This window comes from Pinus tabuliformis, chromosome 9 (assembly GCF_031772625.1).
Source record: "Pinus tabuliformis cultivar Carrire ecotype Pingquan chromosome 9, CPIR1, whole genome shotgun sequence".
Classification (NCBI taxonomy): domain Eukaryota; kingdom Viridiplantae; phylum Streptophyta; class Pinopsida; order Pinales; family Pinaceae; genus Pinus; species Pinus tabuliformis.
Window position 1 is genome coordinate 410,029,349 of NC_142307.1, and position 16,712 is coordinate 410,046,060.

General features: G+C 37.2%; 1 protein-coding gene across 1 annotated transcript in view; it reads right to left on the bottom strand.

Annotated features, from left to right (window-relative positions):
- Positions 1-16,712, bottom strand: part of LOC149148901 (tropinone reductase homolog At5g06060-like) — a 250,140-nt gene that overhangs the window by 156,192 nt on the left and 77,236 nt on the right. The window contains exon 2 of the mRNA XM_089437917.1: positions 5,802-6,009. Within this exon, the coding sequence (XP_089294043.1) occupies positions 5,802-6,009 (208 nt within the window). The remainder of the gene's footprint in view (positions 1-5,801; positions 6,010-16,712) is intronic.

Consider the following 16,712-nt stretch of genomic DNA (forward strand, 5'->3'; position numbering starts at 1 on the left):
ATTAGAGGGTTGTATGGCGTTGTTCCAATTGATGATGAACAGTGATGATGGGTGCAGCATGGTGCAGCACATTGATGATGCACAATGATGATGGATGCAGCACATTGATGATGAACAGTGATGATGGGTGCAACATGGTGCAGCACATTGATGATGAACAGTGACGATGGGTGCAGCATGGTGCAACACATTGATGATGCACAGTGATGATGGGTGCAGCATGGTGAAACAAATTGATGATGCACAATGATGATGGGAGTAGCATGGTGTAGCACAATGATAGGTACAGCATGGTGATGGAATCACCTGAGTTCAGATCTGCTAGCTCATGTGTCATCTTCTTAAAGAAGATCTCTACTCTTATTTTGGCAAGTCATAATGTTGACTTCTAATGTATATGTACTATCTCTCTCTCTGTTGAACTATTGAAGAACATAAGAAAAATTGATAAAGGGTTTCCCCACATTGGGGTTTGTCCCTCGCTGGTGCCACATCTTGTCTCCTCTTGTCTTGGCTTGTTTTCTGCGATTTATGTTTATGTTCTATCTGCATTTTACTATCTTGTTAAATGTGATTGCTAATCTGGAATTGATATTGAGCTAATATGGCAAATTGAAGTAAATTTTCTCTAAGCATAGAACATACCTAAACTTAACATCCACTGAATGGATGCCCCAAAATCCTAGACCAACCTACCACCTTGAAGTGTTCACAGGCTCCAACATGTAGGCGACTTCATGCACTAGCGTAGCACCTCCCTGCCACCCTATAATGACTGAAAGGAGACAAAAGTGTGGATTCTCGTACCAGGGACAACGATCCACGATACAATATGATTTACAATGATTTTGACCGAACACCCAATCACACTATGAACTGCAACCCAACCATGACATCATCCCAACAGAGACTCCTATACCTTCCAATTATACCTTTTCAACTCTAGGCAGATTGACTCTTTTACAATAATGACTCTTCCAATGATGACTCTTGGCCTTGACACTTCTTCACAATATATGGATGAATGTCATGTCTTCAAAGGATGTCCCGTTGCAATGCTTCCTTTGATTTGATACTTCTGCTCTTGAATTCTTGCTTGAAGTTGTACTTGAATCTTATTCTACCTGCATGCAAAATTTTCCCAGCGAAACCAATCCCAAAACAAAACAAAATACCCTTCAACTTACCTCTACCTGCAAAACACATGTAAGTGCATAATAATGAATAAATACAAATTAAAATTACAATGCGTACCTGACGTGTGCTTGTCACTTTTGTTGTTGACTTGTTGCAGCAGTAGACAAAGACTCCCACTCTTGATATAGGCCTGGACACTATGCAAGACTATATCCAAAACTGACCTAATGTGAATACAATAAAAACTAATGACAGACCCTAGACTTGTGATGGACCAAGTTCTAAGTACAACAACAGAGACCATTCTACCAACTATGACAATACAAGTAACATGACTTACAACATCATATAGATTTAGCAAACTTGGTGTAGCATCAAGAATGTGTAGCATGAAATGTGTAGTATCAAGAATAGGACATCTGAAATGTGGTATCAAAACTAACTGTGACATATAGAGACATAGAGATATAACCGAGACCCTATATGTACTTATGTTGACCTACAAAAACATATGTCAGAGATGATACTCATATTTCAAATGTAAACACCAATCATACATGCCTTGCTGTAGGAGACTTACCCTTGACTGTTGATGTGTGGTCCTTACTGCAATGATCCTTGAATGCATGCTTTTTCTTGCCTTCTAGGAGCTCGATATTGAATTTGTTGTATCTATGTAATTTCGAATCTCCAAGGTCTGAAATTTCATCTTGTGGTAGCCCTCTGAGTCCTCTTTCCAACCCCACAGGTCTGATCAATATTGGATTCTTCAAGAAAGAGTTATGCTCAATCTCCCACGATGACCTGATTATAGACTGGTTCAATAGAGCGAACTTGTACGAAGTGCCACGTGTCACTGTTGCGACCTTCGGCCCTAAAAACGCTACTCAACAAACTACAGTCTGTCCTCTTTCTGTGACTATTTATGAAATTTGAATCCAATGCTCAGAGAGAAAGTTATGACGATTTTCCCAACGTCACATGTTTGACATGGAATTCGGGAGCCTGCAAAAACCCTAACTTCCTCAGATCATATCTCCGAAAATATAGCGAACCAAGATCTAAAATTCGGTCACGAGGTTCATCAAGATTTCAGCTCAAATGGGTTTTAATTTCAGCTTCTGAAGCTTCGCAAAAAAAAAAGTTATAGCGAAAATTCCACGATGACCTGTTTGAAGCCACAAAATCCCTACTAGAGGAGGATATGAGGGTCATTATTTATATGAATGTCTTGAGTTGAGAGGGTCCTCAACAAGTGAATGTTGGAGGGATTTTAGGAGCAAAAAAAATTTATTGATTAGACTATTCAATGATGACAACCAATTATGAATGCCATGCCACAACCCCATAAGTTTTTAACCCACTAACTAGGGTTACTAACTTCAAACATGAATATCTCTCAAACCGTGAAGAATTACTTGGCGTGCCATATATCAACGAAAAAATCTCGACCAGTAGAATCCATCTAGAAGATCCTTAACTCAAAATAGAGTAAGTTGTCAAGTCCAAATGCCCATGCAAGCTCAAGGTATCCCTTGATGCTGCTTGGGTTGACATCAATAACAACCACTGATCAACAGAGGAACTCAGTGACTCACTAGTTTTTGACATCTAGATGACTCATCATGATGAGATACATTTATTATATTTTTTTTTATATTTTGACTCTTGAGGTTGAGTCAGGACTCAAGATTAAGGACTTGATTCGTTGTTGATATGTGATGTAGCACTAGACTTCTTATACATATTATATATTAGTTTTCTTCTCATATTTATGTGACAATGCTGTTGTGGAACTTTAGATGCTAAAAAATGGGAAAAAAATGAATATTTTTACACTTTCTTAATTTTGCCAAGTTTTTGCAAACTTTTTCGATTTTCCCCCGACTTTTACGATTTTTTCAATTTTAGGACCCTTACCAATTTATTCCATAGTCCAATTTTTGCAACACTGCTTCTAACACATGCATTAAGCACATCAAGCTCAAAAAGTGAAGCTGATTTCCCCTTTTCATTTGATTGGCTGGACTATAGTGTGTACAGGGGTTTTGGATTAATGTGGCAAGTCCTTGGGGTGACACCACTTTATTCTAGAATGACTATAATGGTAAGGTAATAGAGACAAGCATCATAATTAGAACTCGACATATCAATCAGGACTTAGGAGTATAATACAGTCTTAATAATAAAGTGATGTAATAATGATTTATTTAATGTACTAGTTAATGTATTATAGATTTCTTATGCATCTCATATATTAGTTTTCTTTTCATATTTATGTGGCAAAGCTGTTGTGGAACTTTAGATGCTAAAAAAAAGGGAAAAAAATGAATATTTTTGCACTTTCTTAATTTTGCCAAGTTTTTGCAAACTTTTTCGATTTTCCACCAAGTTTTACGATTTTCTCAATTTCAGGGCCCTTGCTGATTTATTCCAAAGTCCAACTTTTGCAACACTGCTTCTAACACATGCATTAAGCACGTCAAGCTCAAAAAGTGAAGCTGATTTCCCCTTTTCATTTGTTTGGCTGGACTATAGTGTGTACATGGGTTTTGGATTAAAGTGTCAAGTCCTTGGGGCGACACCACTTTATTCTAGAATGACTATAATGGTAAGGTAATAGAGACAAGCATCATAATTAGAACTAGACATTATTAAAGAGTTTAGACTTCTGTGATCCATACTTGATTGTTAGAGATTTCAGCAAAATCACATAGAGAATCATTTGTCAACGCGTTTCGAACCAACTAGTGTGGTTCATCGTCAGGACAAGTTGAGGAACAAATCTGAGCAATCCGTTAAATAGAGTATGCAGGTCCTTCAACGGCTATATGAACAGGCAACGGTTAAAAAGTCCTTTAACGGTTATAATATATAAATATAAATAAATAAATAAATATATATATATATATTTATTTTTATTATTTTTATTATTATTATTATTTAATTAATTAACTATTTATTTATTTATTTATTTACAGTAATATTATTGTATTATATTAACTTCAAGCTAATATTACTATATTAATTTTAAATTATATTTTTTTTAAATATTATTATCAATAATAGATTAGGGTAATTTATATTTTATTTTTATATTCTATTATTATTATTATTATTATTATTATTAATTTTTATTTATTTATTTATTATTATTATTATTTTCATTTTTATATCAAATTATTAAAATATTGTCATTAATAGTAATATAATATATTATTGTAATAACCTTTAGTAATATTATAAGATTAACTCCAAGCTAATATTATAATGTTAATTTCCAATTAATATTAATAATATTAGTCTCAGGTAAAATTATTATTTTTATTTTATTTTATTTTTTTTAATATATGAGTGAAATGAATAAAATTGCAATAGTTAATTATTAATAATCCAGGTCTAGGGTGAATAATTAAAAGAGTGATATTACTATTACTAAACCAATGATATCAAGAGAAAACAACGACCAGCTAAACAAACAGAGAGGGGTCAGGCGAAGAAGAGGCTAAGGTAAAAGGGCTGGGATCCAACACCTACTAATCTTCCAGCCGTCATCCCTATTGAGATTCAAAGGTATTTTTTCGATCTCAAGGGCTTCCCTCAATTTACGATGGTGAAATTGCGCCACTCTTGCGATAACTTGAGCCTCTTCGATACAGAATTGATGTTTAGTTTTCTCGGCATACTCAGCATGGGCTAAGGACTTGGCCCTACCATGCCTCAAGTCTGCTGCATGCTCACTGATCCTTTGATTAATTGAGCGACCAGTTTCACCAATGTATGGGGCCCCGCAGGAACAGGGAATGACATAGACCCCTTTCATGTCTTTAGGGTCGACAGGATCTTTAACAGATCTCAGCGAGCTACGGATGGTGTTAAGAGGTCTAAAGGTCGAGGGAATATTATGCCTCTTAAGAATCCTGGCGATCCTATCAGTGGTTCCTTGGATGTAGGGGAGGTGTACACCCAGGATCCGGTCTTTAGGATCTTTTTGGACAGAGGGCTCCTTCCGGGCCTTGAGGAAGGCTTTTTGACCTAGGTGTCTACTGTAACCATTTTTAACAAAGACATCCAAGAGATGAGCCTTCTCCTTTGCTAAGTTTTTCTCATCAGAGATTCTTAATGCACGAGTAGCCAGCGTGTTGAGAACGCCTAACTTCTGAGCAGGGAAATGATGAGAGCTGGCGTAGAACTAGACATATCAATCAGGACTTGGAAGTTGGGAGTATAATAAAGTGATGTAATAATGATTTATTTAATGTAGTAGTTAATATATTAGTTAAATGATTAGGTATTTTGGAGTTATTGAACATACTCCTCTTCTGCACTATGTAACGAGACATTCCATCACCAAATAATAAACGTATGAACCACTCTTTCTCAATCCTATGTGTATTGCTGTCCACGTTTGTGAGTAAAACTGTCATTCATGGTTCTCTTTATGTATGTCAATTTTGTTTGTTAATTAGAGTGATGTTGTAGATGTTTCATTGCTTGCATTGCAAACAGGGTGCAAACCACCAAATACCAATCAGCCTGAGCGAAACCAAAAAGATCGCAAGTAATCTTGGAGTTAATAGCTAGAAAGAAAGAAGTAAGAAAAGCATGGCAGTTGGAGATAGAACTTCTTAAATCGAACTGTGAACAACTATTCACATACATACCAACATATTGAGTTTCCCATTGCAAAACGAAGAACATTTTTCAATCAGCTCCTCTCGTGCTGAACGAGATGATAAATCACAGACTGTACCATCAACCTGCAGCCCGGATTCCTTCCACTGAGTCAAACATTCATTAAGATCCTTCTCTGTACGCGCACATGTATAAACAGCAGCTCCTAAACTAGTTAATTCCTCCACAACAGCACGTCTGCATGAACAGCCATACATGATACCATTAATTAAATCCAATTTAAAACCTAATAATTGACTAGGGAGATACAAGAATTGATACAAACTCTCGTGGCCAAAAAAAAAACAAGGGAGCAAACAATCAGTTGTGATCCATGCAAAAACATAACTATTTTTCGCAGTGCCAATTCACAGAACAGAAATATAGGGAACACACTTGATCAAAATTAAATGGGTGTAGGTTCTTCAATACAAGACAAGTTCTTTCTAAAATTACCTACTTCAAATATGATTAATTTCAGATGCTCACACTCAAGAAAGGCATTACCATTATGCTAGGTTATTGAAATTGTTTACCTACTTAATATGGCAAAGCATACGAATGCATTAATCAGTGACATATGATACCTTGAGGGCAATAAACCAATGCATTAATCAATGAACTTTGACACATATCTGGCCTGTCATCGATTAAAAATGTGCAACATGTGTGTTTCCAAGACTTTGATAGAAGCCAATTTGTAGAGTAGGGGTTTTCGCATTTGCTCATCTTATCATATTTTTTGGAGTTTTAATCAGACGATTCAAGCTCACCCATCCTCAGGGAAATTGCAGAAAGACAGAGAACAACGCTGCTGAAGATAAAGGAAACAAGACTATATAGGAGAGAACAGGAATTAGAAAAAATGATAAATAAAAATAAAAAGAAAGAGAAAAAAGTAAATAATAAGAATAATGGAAAGAAAAGGAAAATACAAAACAAAAAGAAAATAAGAGGAGAAAAGGAATAAGAAGAAACCAATTACCATCTAAACAAACAAGGAGATATTTAAGAGAATAAACGAAATATGAAGGAAAATCAAATATAAGATGAAATAAAACTTATAATTTAGGGTAAACATGTTGATTTCTGGTAGCATCGGATGTGCTCTAAGTTTCAAATTTTGCAGGGAGGCTTGGGCACATGTATTCCAAAGAACTCAAAAAGTGTTTTGGGAAATTTCACCCATAAACAGTTTTATTAAAACAATTAATTATTTTTAAAGGGACACTAAGTCTAAACTTATGAAAATAAAATAATTAACGGGTATTGATATAAACTGTGGGTGTAACTTCTAGAAGAAGAAATTTAAGAGAATAAACGAAATAAGAGGAGAAAAGGAATAAGAAGAAACCAATTACCATCTAAACAAACAAGGAGATATTTAAGAGAATAAACGAAATATGAAGGAAAATCAAATATAAGATGAAATGAAACTTATAATTTAGGGTAAGCATGTTGATTTCTGGTAGCATCGGATGTGCTCTAAGTTTCAAATTTTGCAGGGAGGCTTGGGCACATGTATTCCAAAGAACTCAGAAAGCGTTTTGGGAAATTTCACCTATAAACAGTTTTATTAAAACAATTAATTATTTTTAAAGGGACCCTAAGTCTAAACTTATGAAAATAAAATAATTAACGGGTATTAATATAAACTATGGGTGTAACTTCTAGAAGAAGATACTTAAGAGAATGAACGAAATAAGAGGAGAAAAAGAATAAGAAGAAACCAATTACCATCTGAACAAACAAGGAGAAATTTAAGAGAATAAACGAAATATGAAGGAAAATGAAATATAAGATAAAATGAAACTTATAATTTAGGGTAAACATGTTGATTTCTGGTAGAATCGGATGTGCTCTAAGTTTCAAATTTTGTATGGAGGCTTGGGCGCATGTATTCCAAAGAACTCAGAAAGTGTTTTGGGAAATTTCACTCATAGACAGTTTTATTAAAACAATTAATTATTTTTAAAGGGACCCTAAGTCTAAATTTATGAAAATAAAATAATTAACGGGTATTAATATAAATTGTGGGTGTAACTTCTAGAAGAAGATGAGGATTAAGCAGAAAGAATTTTAGCCAGTGATTAGCTTCTAATCTGTGTCGTTGAATGTCAACGAGAAGATTATTTAAGGAAGCTTGAGGGTCACTTGGAAGACACACACAGAGTTCAGAAGTTCGATTTTTCTAAAGCAAAACAACTACCAAGATAATTTTGATAGTGAGTTGTTGCAGAGAGGGGCAGAGAGAGTTTTGGGTCGAGGATCTTCTCCAGAGCCAAGAATACTCAGCAAAGAGGTAGAAAGACACACAGAGGAGGCAGCGCAGAGGGCAGAGAGGGTGACGTAGAGCCAAGAAGGGCTCACGCAGGCCCCACGTAGAGCAGTGCAGTAACTTCCAACGCATAGGTCCAAATTTGCTGAAGGAGATGACGTTTCTAAGCCGGGAGGGCTGGCAAAGGCTCCTGAAGGCAGATCAATTCTCAATTGGGTTGATACAATCACTTAGAGGCTGATGCAGGGGCCACACAGGGACAGTGCAGAGGTAGCCGGGGAACTCGCAATTCAGCTACTGGATTAGCCGAGATCAACAATGTTGAGTGAGGTAATCTCACCAGTCTTTCTTGCCAAGTGATTTTCTCTGTAACTGGATTGCAGGGAGGAGGGCATCCAGAGTTGTATTCAAAATACTTCTGCATAATAATAAAAACCCTCAGATCTGCATCACCAGTTTTCCCGCATTGAGTTTTTCCGGGGACATTTGTCCAAAAAATACTGTCACTTGTGTGTATCTTTCTCTATTAATATGTTCTTGTTTTGGGCAAATTAATTAATTAATTAAAGGTTGCAGTTGTATTAGCTTCGATATTTGTTATAGAAGCAGTAAATAATTTGTTTCAGTAATTAACAAAATAAGAGAAGTTTAATCAATTGCTACAGTAGTAGATTTGGGTGGGATTCTCGAATTTTCACATGGTATCAGAGCTAGTGCAGGTGAAGCATGAAGAACAGTGCTAGAGAACCCAGTGCTGAGAAGAAGAGGGAGATTGAAATAGCTACAGGAGGCAGCAATTCGAAACCCCAGAGGGTTTGCGCAGTGCAATCCAGAGGGCAGAATTTTGAGGCAGTCTCTCTCTGAGTGAGTCGACAGAGAGAAGGACTTCCAGATCGAAATCTTGTTGTGGTAGAGGGAGCAACGCTGAAGCCTCAGCATGAGGAGGAGTTGGTGGGACACAGTTTTTCTGCAAGCCATTTTGCTGAGCAGAAAGATGTTTGAAGAGAAGAGAAGCACAGTGAGGGAACCTTTCCTCAGTAGACTTCCCGCGAAGAAGTCCGTTCTCTTATTGGCTGAGCAGCAGCAATAAGAAGCAGAGAGGAGCAGTTCGACAGATTTCCGTGGCAGAGATGACAACTAGTGGCTTAAGGGATCAGGATAGATTAGACGGAGCATCCAACTATGTCATCGAGAAGGCAAGAATGCCATTCCTTCTATATGAACATGCCCTCAAGACATATGTCGACAGCTTGGTGGTTGTGCCTGCAAATGCAAATCTGCTGAGGAAGTACAAGGTAGAAATGGTGAAGGCAAAGAGAATGATCCTCGATTGAGTGAAGGATCATGTAGTCTATCACATCGCTAGCAGAGGGACTGCTAAGGATATGTGGCATGCGTTGTCTATGTTGTATCAGGGATCTTCCGAGGTGGGTTGATTTGGAGTTGTAGTTGGAAATAGCTACAGATGGGCATGATCCTTGAGGAGCCCACATCTTGGATCAATACCTTGATATGGGAGCCCAAGTCAAAAGTAACAGGATGGACTAGTGTCGGAGAGACAATTGCAGTGGCTAGGAGCAGCAGAGACTGAGTCGCACAAAGCAGAGTTGGTAGCAGTGCAGATGGCACAGTGCAGTAGTCAGCAACAACGCAGAAGATTTAGAGGGTCAGCGCAGACACTAGCAGCAGTCAAGCTCCAACATTCACATGGTATCATACTGAACATAGTTAGTTCAGTAATTTGGGATGTTTTTCCATTGTTGAGGCAGTAGCAGTAGCAGTTTCCAATGCAATGGCAATACCAGCAGCAACAAGGATGCAGAATTTCAGAGGGAATTGCAGTACGGATGTAGTGTTGAGAGTGGCAGGGTCAGCAATAGTACAGATGCAGCGTTTACGCAGTGGTTGGTGGACAGCATGCCAGACATTAGCAACACAGAGGGAGATGTTACAGAATAGAGTGATGCTTCAACAGGTTGCATTACTAGGTTACATTCCTCGCTAAGAGGGAGTGTTGATTTCTAGTAGCATCGGATGTGCTCTAAGTCTCAAATTTTGCAAAGAGGCTTGGCCACATGTATTCCAAAGAATCCAAAAAGCATTTTGGGAAATTTCACCCAGAAACAGTTTTATTAAAATAATTAATTATTTTTTAAGGGACCCTAAGTCTAAACTTAGGAAAATAAAATAATTAAAGGGTATTAATATAAACTGTGGGTGTAACTTCTAGAAGAAGACAAGGATCAAGCAGAAATGATCTTAGCCATTGATTAGCTTTTAATCTGGGTTGTTGAATTTCAACTAGAAGATTATTGAAGGAGGCTTGAGGGTCGCTTGGAAGACACACAGAGTTCAGAAGTTCGATTTTCTAAAGCAAAGCAACTACTGAAATAATTTCGATAGTGAGTTGTTGCAGAGAGGGGCAGAGAGAGTTTTGGCTAGAGGATCTTCTCCAGAGCCAAGAATACTCAGTAGAGAGGCAAAAAGACACATAGAGGAGGCAGCGCAGAGGGCAGAGAGGGTGATGCAGAGCCAGGAAGGGCTCACGCAAGCCCCACGTAGAGCAGCGCAGCAGCTTCGAGCGCAGAGGTCCAAATTTGTTGAAGGAGTTGACATTTCTGAGTCGGGAGGGCTGGAAAAGGCTCCTGAAGGTAGATCGACTCTCAGTTGGGCTGACGCAGGGGCCACACAGGGACAGCGCAGATGTAACCGGGGAACTCGCAGTTTAGCTACCAGATTAGTCAAGATCAGCAGTGTTGAGTGAGGTAATCTCACCAGTCTTTCTTGCCAAGTGATTTTCTCTGTAATTCGATTGCAGGGAGGGCATCCAGAGTTGTATTCAAAATACTTCTGCATAATAATAAAAACCCTCGGATCTGTTGCACTCGTTTTCTCGCATTGGGTTTTTCCAGGGACATTTGTCCAAAAAAACTGTGTCACTTGTGTGTATCTTTCTCTATTAATATGTTCTTGTTTTGGGCAAATTAATTAATAAAGTGAAGGTTGCAATGGTATTAGCTTCAATATTTGTTGTAGGAAGCAGTAAATAATTTGTTTCAGTAATTAACAAATAGGAGAAGTTTAATCAGTTGCTGCAGTAGTAGATTCAGGTGGGATTCTCGAATTTTCACAAAAAAAGGTATAGAGATAAAATGAACTAGGAAGGGAAGTGAAAGGTTCAAACGGGGAAGCAATGAATGGGGGAAAAGAAATAAAGTAAGTGAAACAAATAGGAAATAAAATGCAAGAAAATAAATAAGGGAAGAAGAGAGATATATAAGAATAGAAAAACGGGGAACAAAGAGGAAGAGAAAATAAAAAAGAAATGGAATGAAAAAGTAAATGGAAAGAGAAAATGGAAAAAGTGACAGAGAGAAACAAGAAAATTTAAAAGGAAATGCAAAGAAGATGGAAATAAAGACAACTAAAAGAGTTGATGAGGGGAGGAGGGTAACAAAAAAGGAGTGAAAAGGAGAAACAAAGAGAATGGGATGAAGCACAAAATGACATTAAAAAAAGAAGAAGAGAAAGAGCAAGGAGGAGAGATAAAGGAGAGGAGAATCAAAGACAAGGAAAAAGAAAACAACCAAAGAGCTGCCAACACAAAGGAATAAGAAATGAAGTGGGGGGAGCAGGGGCGTAGTTAACAGAAAGAGAGGACTTCATTAGGTGGGCACATATTTGGTATAAAGGTGATTGATGATAAGTTTCCAGGATTGGCTTAGTTTAAAACCATCTTCACAATTCATGTTATTTCTTTCTGCCAATGTACTTATTCACTCTGGCTAAAATTTCTGTTTGATTAAAACAATTGGAATGTTCAGCGGTTGCAGATTTGCTGGTACAGTTCAGATTTGCAGATTTGGAATGTTCAGCGATTGCAGAATTTTAGAAGCCAATTTATTTGTCATTCCTTTGAACTTTTGAGAAGAGTGGTCTTTAAAGTATCAAAACTAAGGGGTACATATCCCTTGTGACACTCAATGGGGGTTCCAAACACTCAGAAATTCTTAGACTAGCCCTTCACTGCTCCAGGTAACTTTTGTACAACATGCAAGTCAGCGATTTGTTATCTTTTACACTTTGTCCAACGTTAGAAAATCTAGTGAAAATTGCTAATTTCCAAAACATAAAGATCTGGAAAATTTTCCATCAAACAAAGTTGCCCTAATTTCTAACGAGATCAAATGTTGACTAGGAAAAAAGTATTTCATACATGCTGTCTTGGGTCACTTTTTCTTAATATACAATTTCCAAAACTACCAAAAAATGTCCCAGAATAAGGTATTTGACCGTGTTGCTCCTAAGGGAAACTACTTCCAAAATTGCCCTCTCATGGGAGGTGGTGTTGCTGCTTGCATGAACTCTCTTGCTCATATCCTCCAACTCAAACTTGTTCTCCTTCAAATATATGATGATTTCACTCCACATCAATCCTCAATTCTTTCAAATTCTTCGACCATGGTATATCAACTTCTTTTTCTTACACCTCAAATGATACATGCACTTGCAAATGGTACATCATGCTTTCATGCTCATAGTCATGGTACTTTGATTTAGTTTGTTATACTTTATATGGTGTGTTATGTTCTCATGTATGGGTTTGATAATTAGAAAGGGCATTGTAGCTTCTTATTTTTCGTGAACGTGGTAAACACTAGGCATGATGCCATGAACTAATAACACTTAATAACAATATAAATTTTATCATTTTGCCTCGTCATACGATGGGGTACATAATTTTCCTTTAAATAAGTGTTGTCACATTTTGGGTCAAGTCATTCCGCTCAATGTTATCAGAACCAGACTATTTGTCGAACTAGTAAAGCCAAAAAATGTGAACCGAACCAGAAATGAAAAAAAAAGGGGGAAAAATTTTGAACCAAAAAACCCGTCAAACAAAAAATACATATATATACAAAATTGTAGAAAACTACATATATATTCATGTACATCCATATGAATCCAAACCATTATATACACGCAAATTTTCTTTCATATATAGCAAGGGTGCATATAACCAAAATTACAGCAAGTGCAATCAATCTTTAAACCAAAAATACATCAACAATGAGGCTCTAGATAACCTCTAGAATCCAAAAAAAACATGCTACAATAAATACGTACATATCATCAAAATGATTGCGTATATTGGGATCCTCATCATCACCCTCTAAGCATTAAAATAATATACAAAAAGCTTAACATGTCAGATAAAGACTTTGTTTGAGTGATGGGTACATTTTTACAAGGGTCATGACTCATGATAGAGGAGTTCAACAATCGGTGCCACTAACATTGAGGTACATACAGGGCTTGGTGTTTGTTGTCGCACAGATTGTCACGACAACCCTCAGACCGGGGGCTGTCACCTGATCCCTGATCTCTCCGTTTAAGCCTGTCTCCCGCGGCTAAGGGGGGTAGACCCTATAGGAAAATGGATGACCAACTGTGAATCAGTTGGGTTGGGAGACACGAAGGACAACCAGCACTAAAATGATTTTATTAAGTTAATAGACCAGTGCCTTATGGAGTTAATGATTAAACGATTGTTTATCGAAAGCTGCAGGAATATGAACTTTATAATTCCATGATTAACAATCATTTATAAGCAAAAAACCCAAGTGATGTAAGATTTTCCACAAATGCACAACGCCTTAACGATGATCCAGCGATTAAACTTCAAGAAAAATTAAATGCTTTAAAAGATCATAAAATTTAAATGCTAGCCGCCACCACTTTCACATAGCCAACTTATAAATAAACATTAAATGCACTTAGCTATAGAAAAATATCACAAAAAGACAACAAAAAGATTTTTCAATTTTATTTTTTTTTTGTAAAGTAAAACTAAACTCTTTAAATTCTAAATGTCAAAGCTAAAATTTAACTAAAAGAAAGAAGGATTCAAAACCAAACTTAGGCTAATAATATATACATGCACTAAGTTATAAAATAAAAAATAAAAAAAAAGAAAATCGAAATTTAACTCTAAATCCTAATCATAAGACAAAAATGAAAATCAGAACTTTTTTATGCTTTTGGATATATATTTTTATTTTTTTTAAATGTTATTTGAAAAGTTAAAACTTAACTAAAGAAACTTTTTTATGATTTTTTATATATATACTTTTTATTTTTTTTTTATATTTTTTTTTTAACTAAAACGACTAAACAAAATAAACCTAAATCTAAATCTAAAACCAAAGTCCTAAGAGTTAAACTAAACTTTTGAAACTTTTTATGATTTTTATTTTTATATTTTAATTAAAATTAAAATCTAAAAAAACTGAAAATGTAATTCTAAAAGGCTAAACAAGAGCTCAAATCTAAAACCTAAACTAAATAAAAACTAAAGACTAAACTTTTGAGATTTTTTTATTTTTATATATTCAAATAAATTTAAAACTAAAACGAAATTAATCTATTGCATTAAAACAAAGCCTAAATAACATTCTAAAAGCTAAAATCGAAATCGAAAAAGGAGAATCGACACCCTAAAAATTTGCCAGCGCTTACAGAATACTTTGAATCGTATTGGAGCTGAGAGAGATTTACCTGATGCCCACGCGAAACCTTTGATCCTTACCACTCAACGCATTACCTCACGCCAAACACGTGAAATACCTGGCCCGTGTGGAATGTCCGAACCCTGACGGCGGAGGAGAGTTCAACGGGTTTGGGTTTTCTTGCGCAGGTCGGCGGCAAAAAATCGTAGAAGTTTGCTGGACGGCTGATGGATGCACAGCTGCAAGCAAAAATCGATTTCTTGTTTTTTACTGCTTGATGTGTGCAGGTTTGCAGCTTTGCTGATTGAGCAGCTGAAGGGAGAATACGTGGAGATGCTTGCAGGTTTTGGAGAAGCATAAGGAGTGTGGGTACAGCTGAGGAATGCTTGACGTCAGGCAGGTGAGAATGAAATGGCCGGAGAAAAGCTGTATGAGGGCTGGCGAGGCAGTGTAGAGAAGCCGCAACAATGTGGGCAGTGGGGGAATGCAGATTGTAGGCCTGGACAACGATGAGGGAGCAACGAAAAAAAATCGAAGTGTTTTATTTTTATGCAGATTTCTGGCAGCTGAAGATAGCTGGGGGATTTGAAAAACGATCTTGCAGTCCTTGGAAAAATATTCCAAACCCCAGAAGCTGATATCAATGAAACCGATGTAAAATTTCTTCCAGACCTGAAAAACAATTGAAATTGAAACCCTTGGACAGCGAAACAACGCAGATAAACCTTGGAAATCTTCAGAAACCCTGCAACCTGGAATGAAAAATCACCCAAAAATGATATGTGCATAAAACAAAACTGAAAACCCTAAACCCAACAAAAAAAATTACAGTATTTACAAACTGAAAGCTCTTAAGAAGCCAGATTTATCAATAATCACAGTAATATTATCAGAATTTAATTTTAATGTAAAACGCTTCAGAAAACCCTGCATGCATTCATAAAAAATATTTCGAATGATAAGCCCGGGATCAAGAACTGGCTGGGCTCTTTCAGAAAACACAACCCGGGAGTTGGCTGGTTCAGCCGAGAACTTCCCCTAACGCCCGGTAATCTGAAAAAAGGATTTCCTGCACAGCTTAAAATCAACCATTAACATAGAAGGAGAAAACAATAGTGAAACCCCGATCAAATGGAGATACCTGCCACTATATTTCAGAATCTAAACTATTATTCAAACCCCAAAGATCAGACAAGATACCTGTTGACACCTAATCCGAAACGGATGGGTGAACTGGACAGTCATCTAGAAGATGAACTGATCCGTTTTATTTTTGTATATAAACATGAGTTAGTTAATGAATAAGATTATCAGTTCTCTCTCCCGCTCATTCTGGAGTTACCCTGGCCTGACATGGTATCAGAGCACAGGTCCCAGAAATAGCTGTAACTCCTGCTGTCCTGAGAGCTGCTCATACCTGAGCGCTGCCTCTGTCATGCGTTTCATTCTCTGCCCTGAGCACTGCCAACGCATCTTCCCATAATGTTCTCTGGCGCACCAGCGCTGCCTCTGTCCTGACACTGCGCCCTCTGCCCTGCTGAATGTGCAATGCACCTGAGCGTTGATGCGTTTTGATATTGAATGCACCTGAGCGTTGATGCATTTTTGAGCCTGATGCGTTCATGTATTTCCTGAGCGTGAGCGTTGATGCGTTCATGTATTTCCTGCCATTTTATTTTGGGTTTCAAAATTTTCCGACTTTTGCCATTCTGCAGTCAAACGAGCTATCTGGAATCACCAACCGTGAGCAATTTTGAGATAAGGTCTGCGTATATACTTTGTTTCTGTTACAAGATAAACCCCTTCCTCCAAGATTGAGATAAGGTCTGCGTATATACTTTGTTTCTGTTTTAAACCCCTTCCTTTGCTATTCATTATGACCGCAACCGCCTCACCGATCCGGCTTTCCTTCTCGCTTCGCTTCACCTTGAGAAACACATGCAAAAGACTGTTTTAAACCCCATTGCAAGCGTATATACATTGTTTGATGTGCAAGCCATCGATAATCTCGATCGTCCGCTAGATATCAGCGACGTGGTCTTAGCGGGTGAGGTGCTTTTAGTCTTCAGTAACGGTTGCGGGAACCATTCATTCATTAGAGATAGCGATTCCGG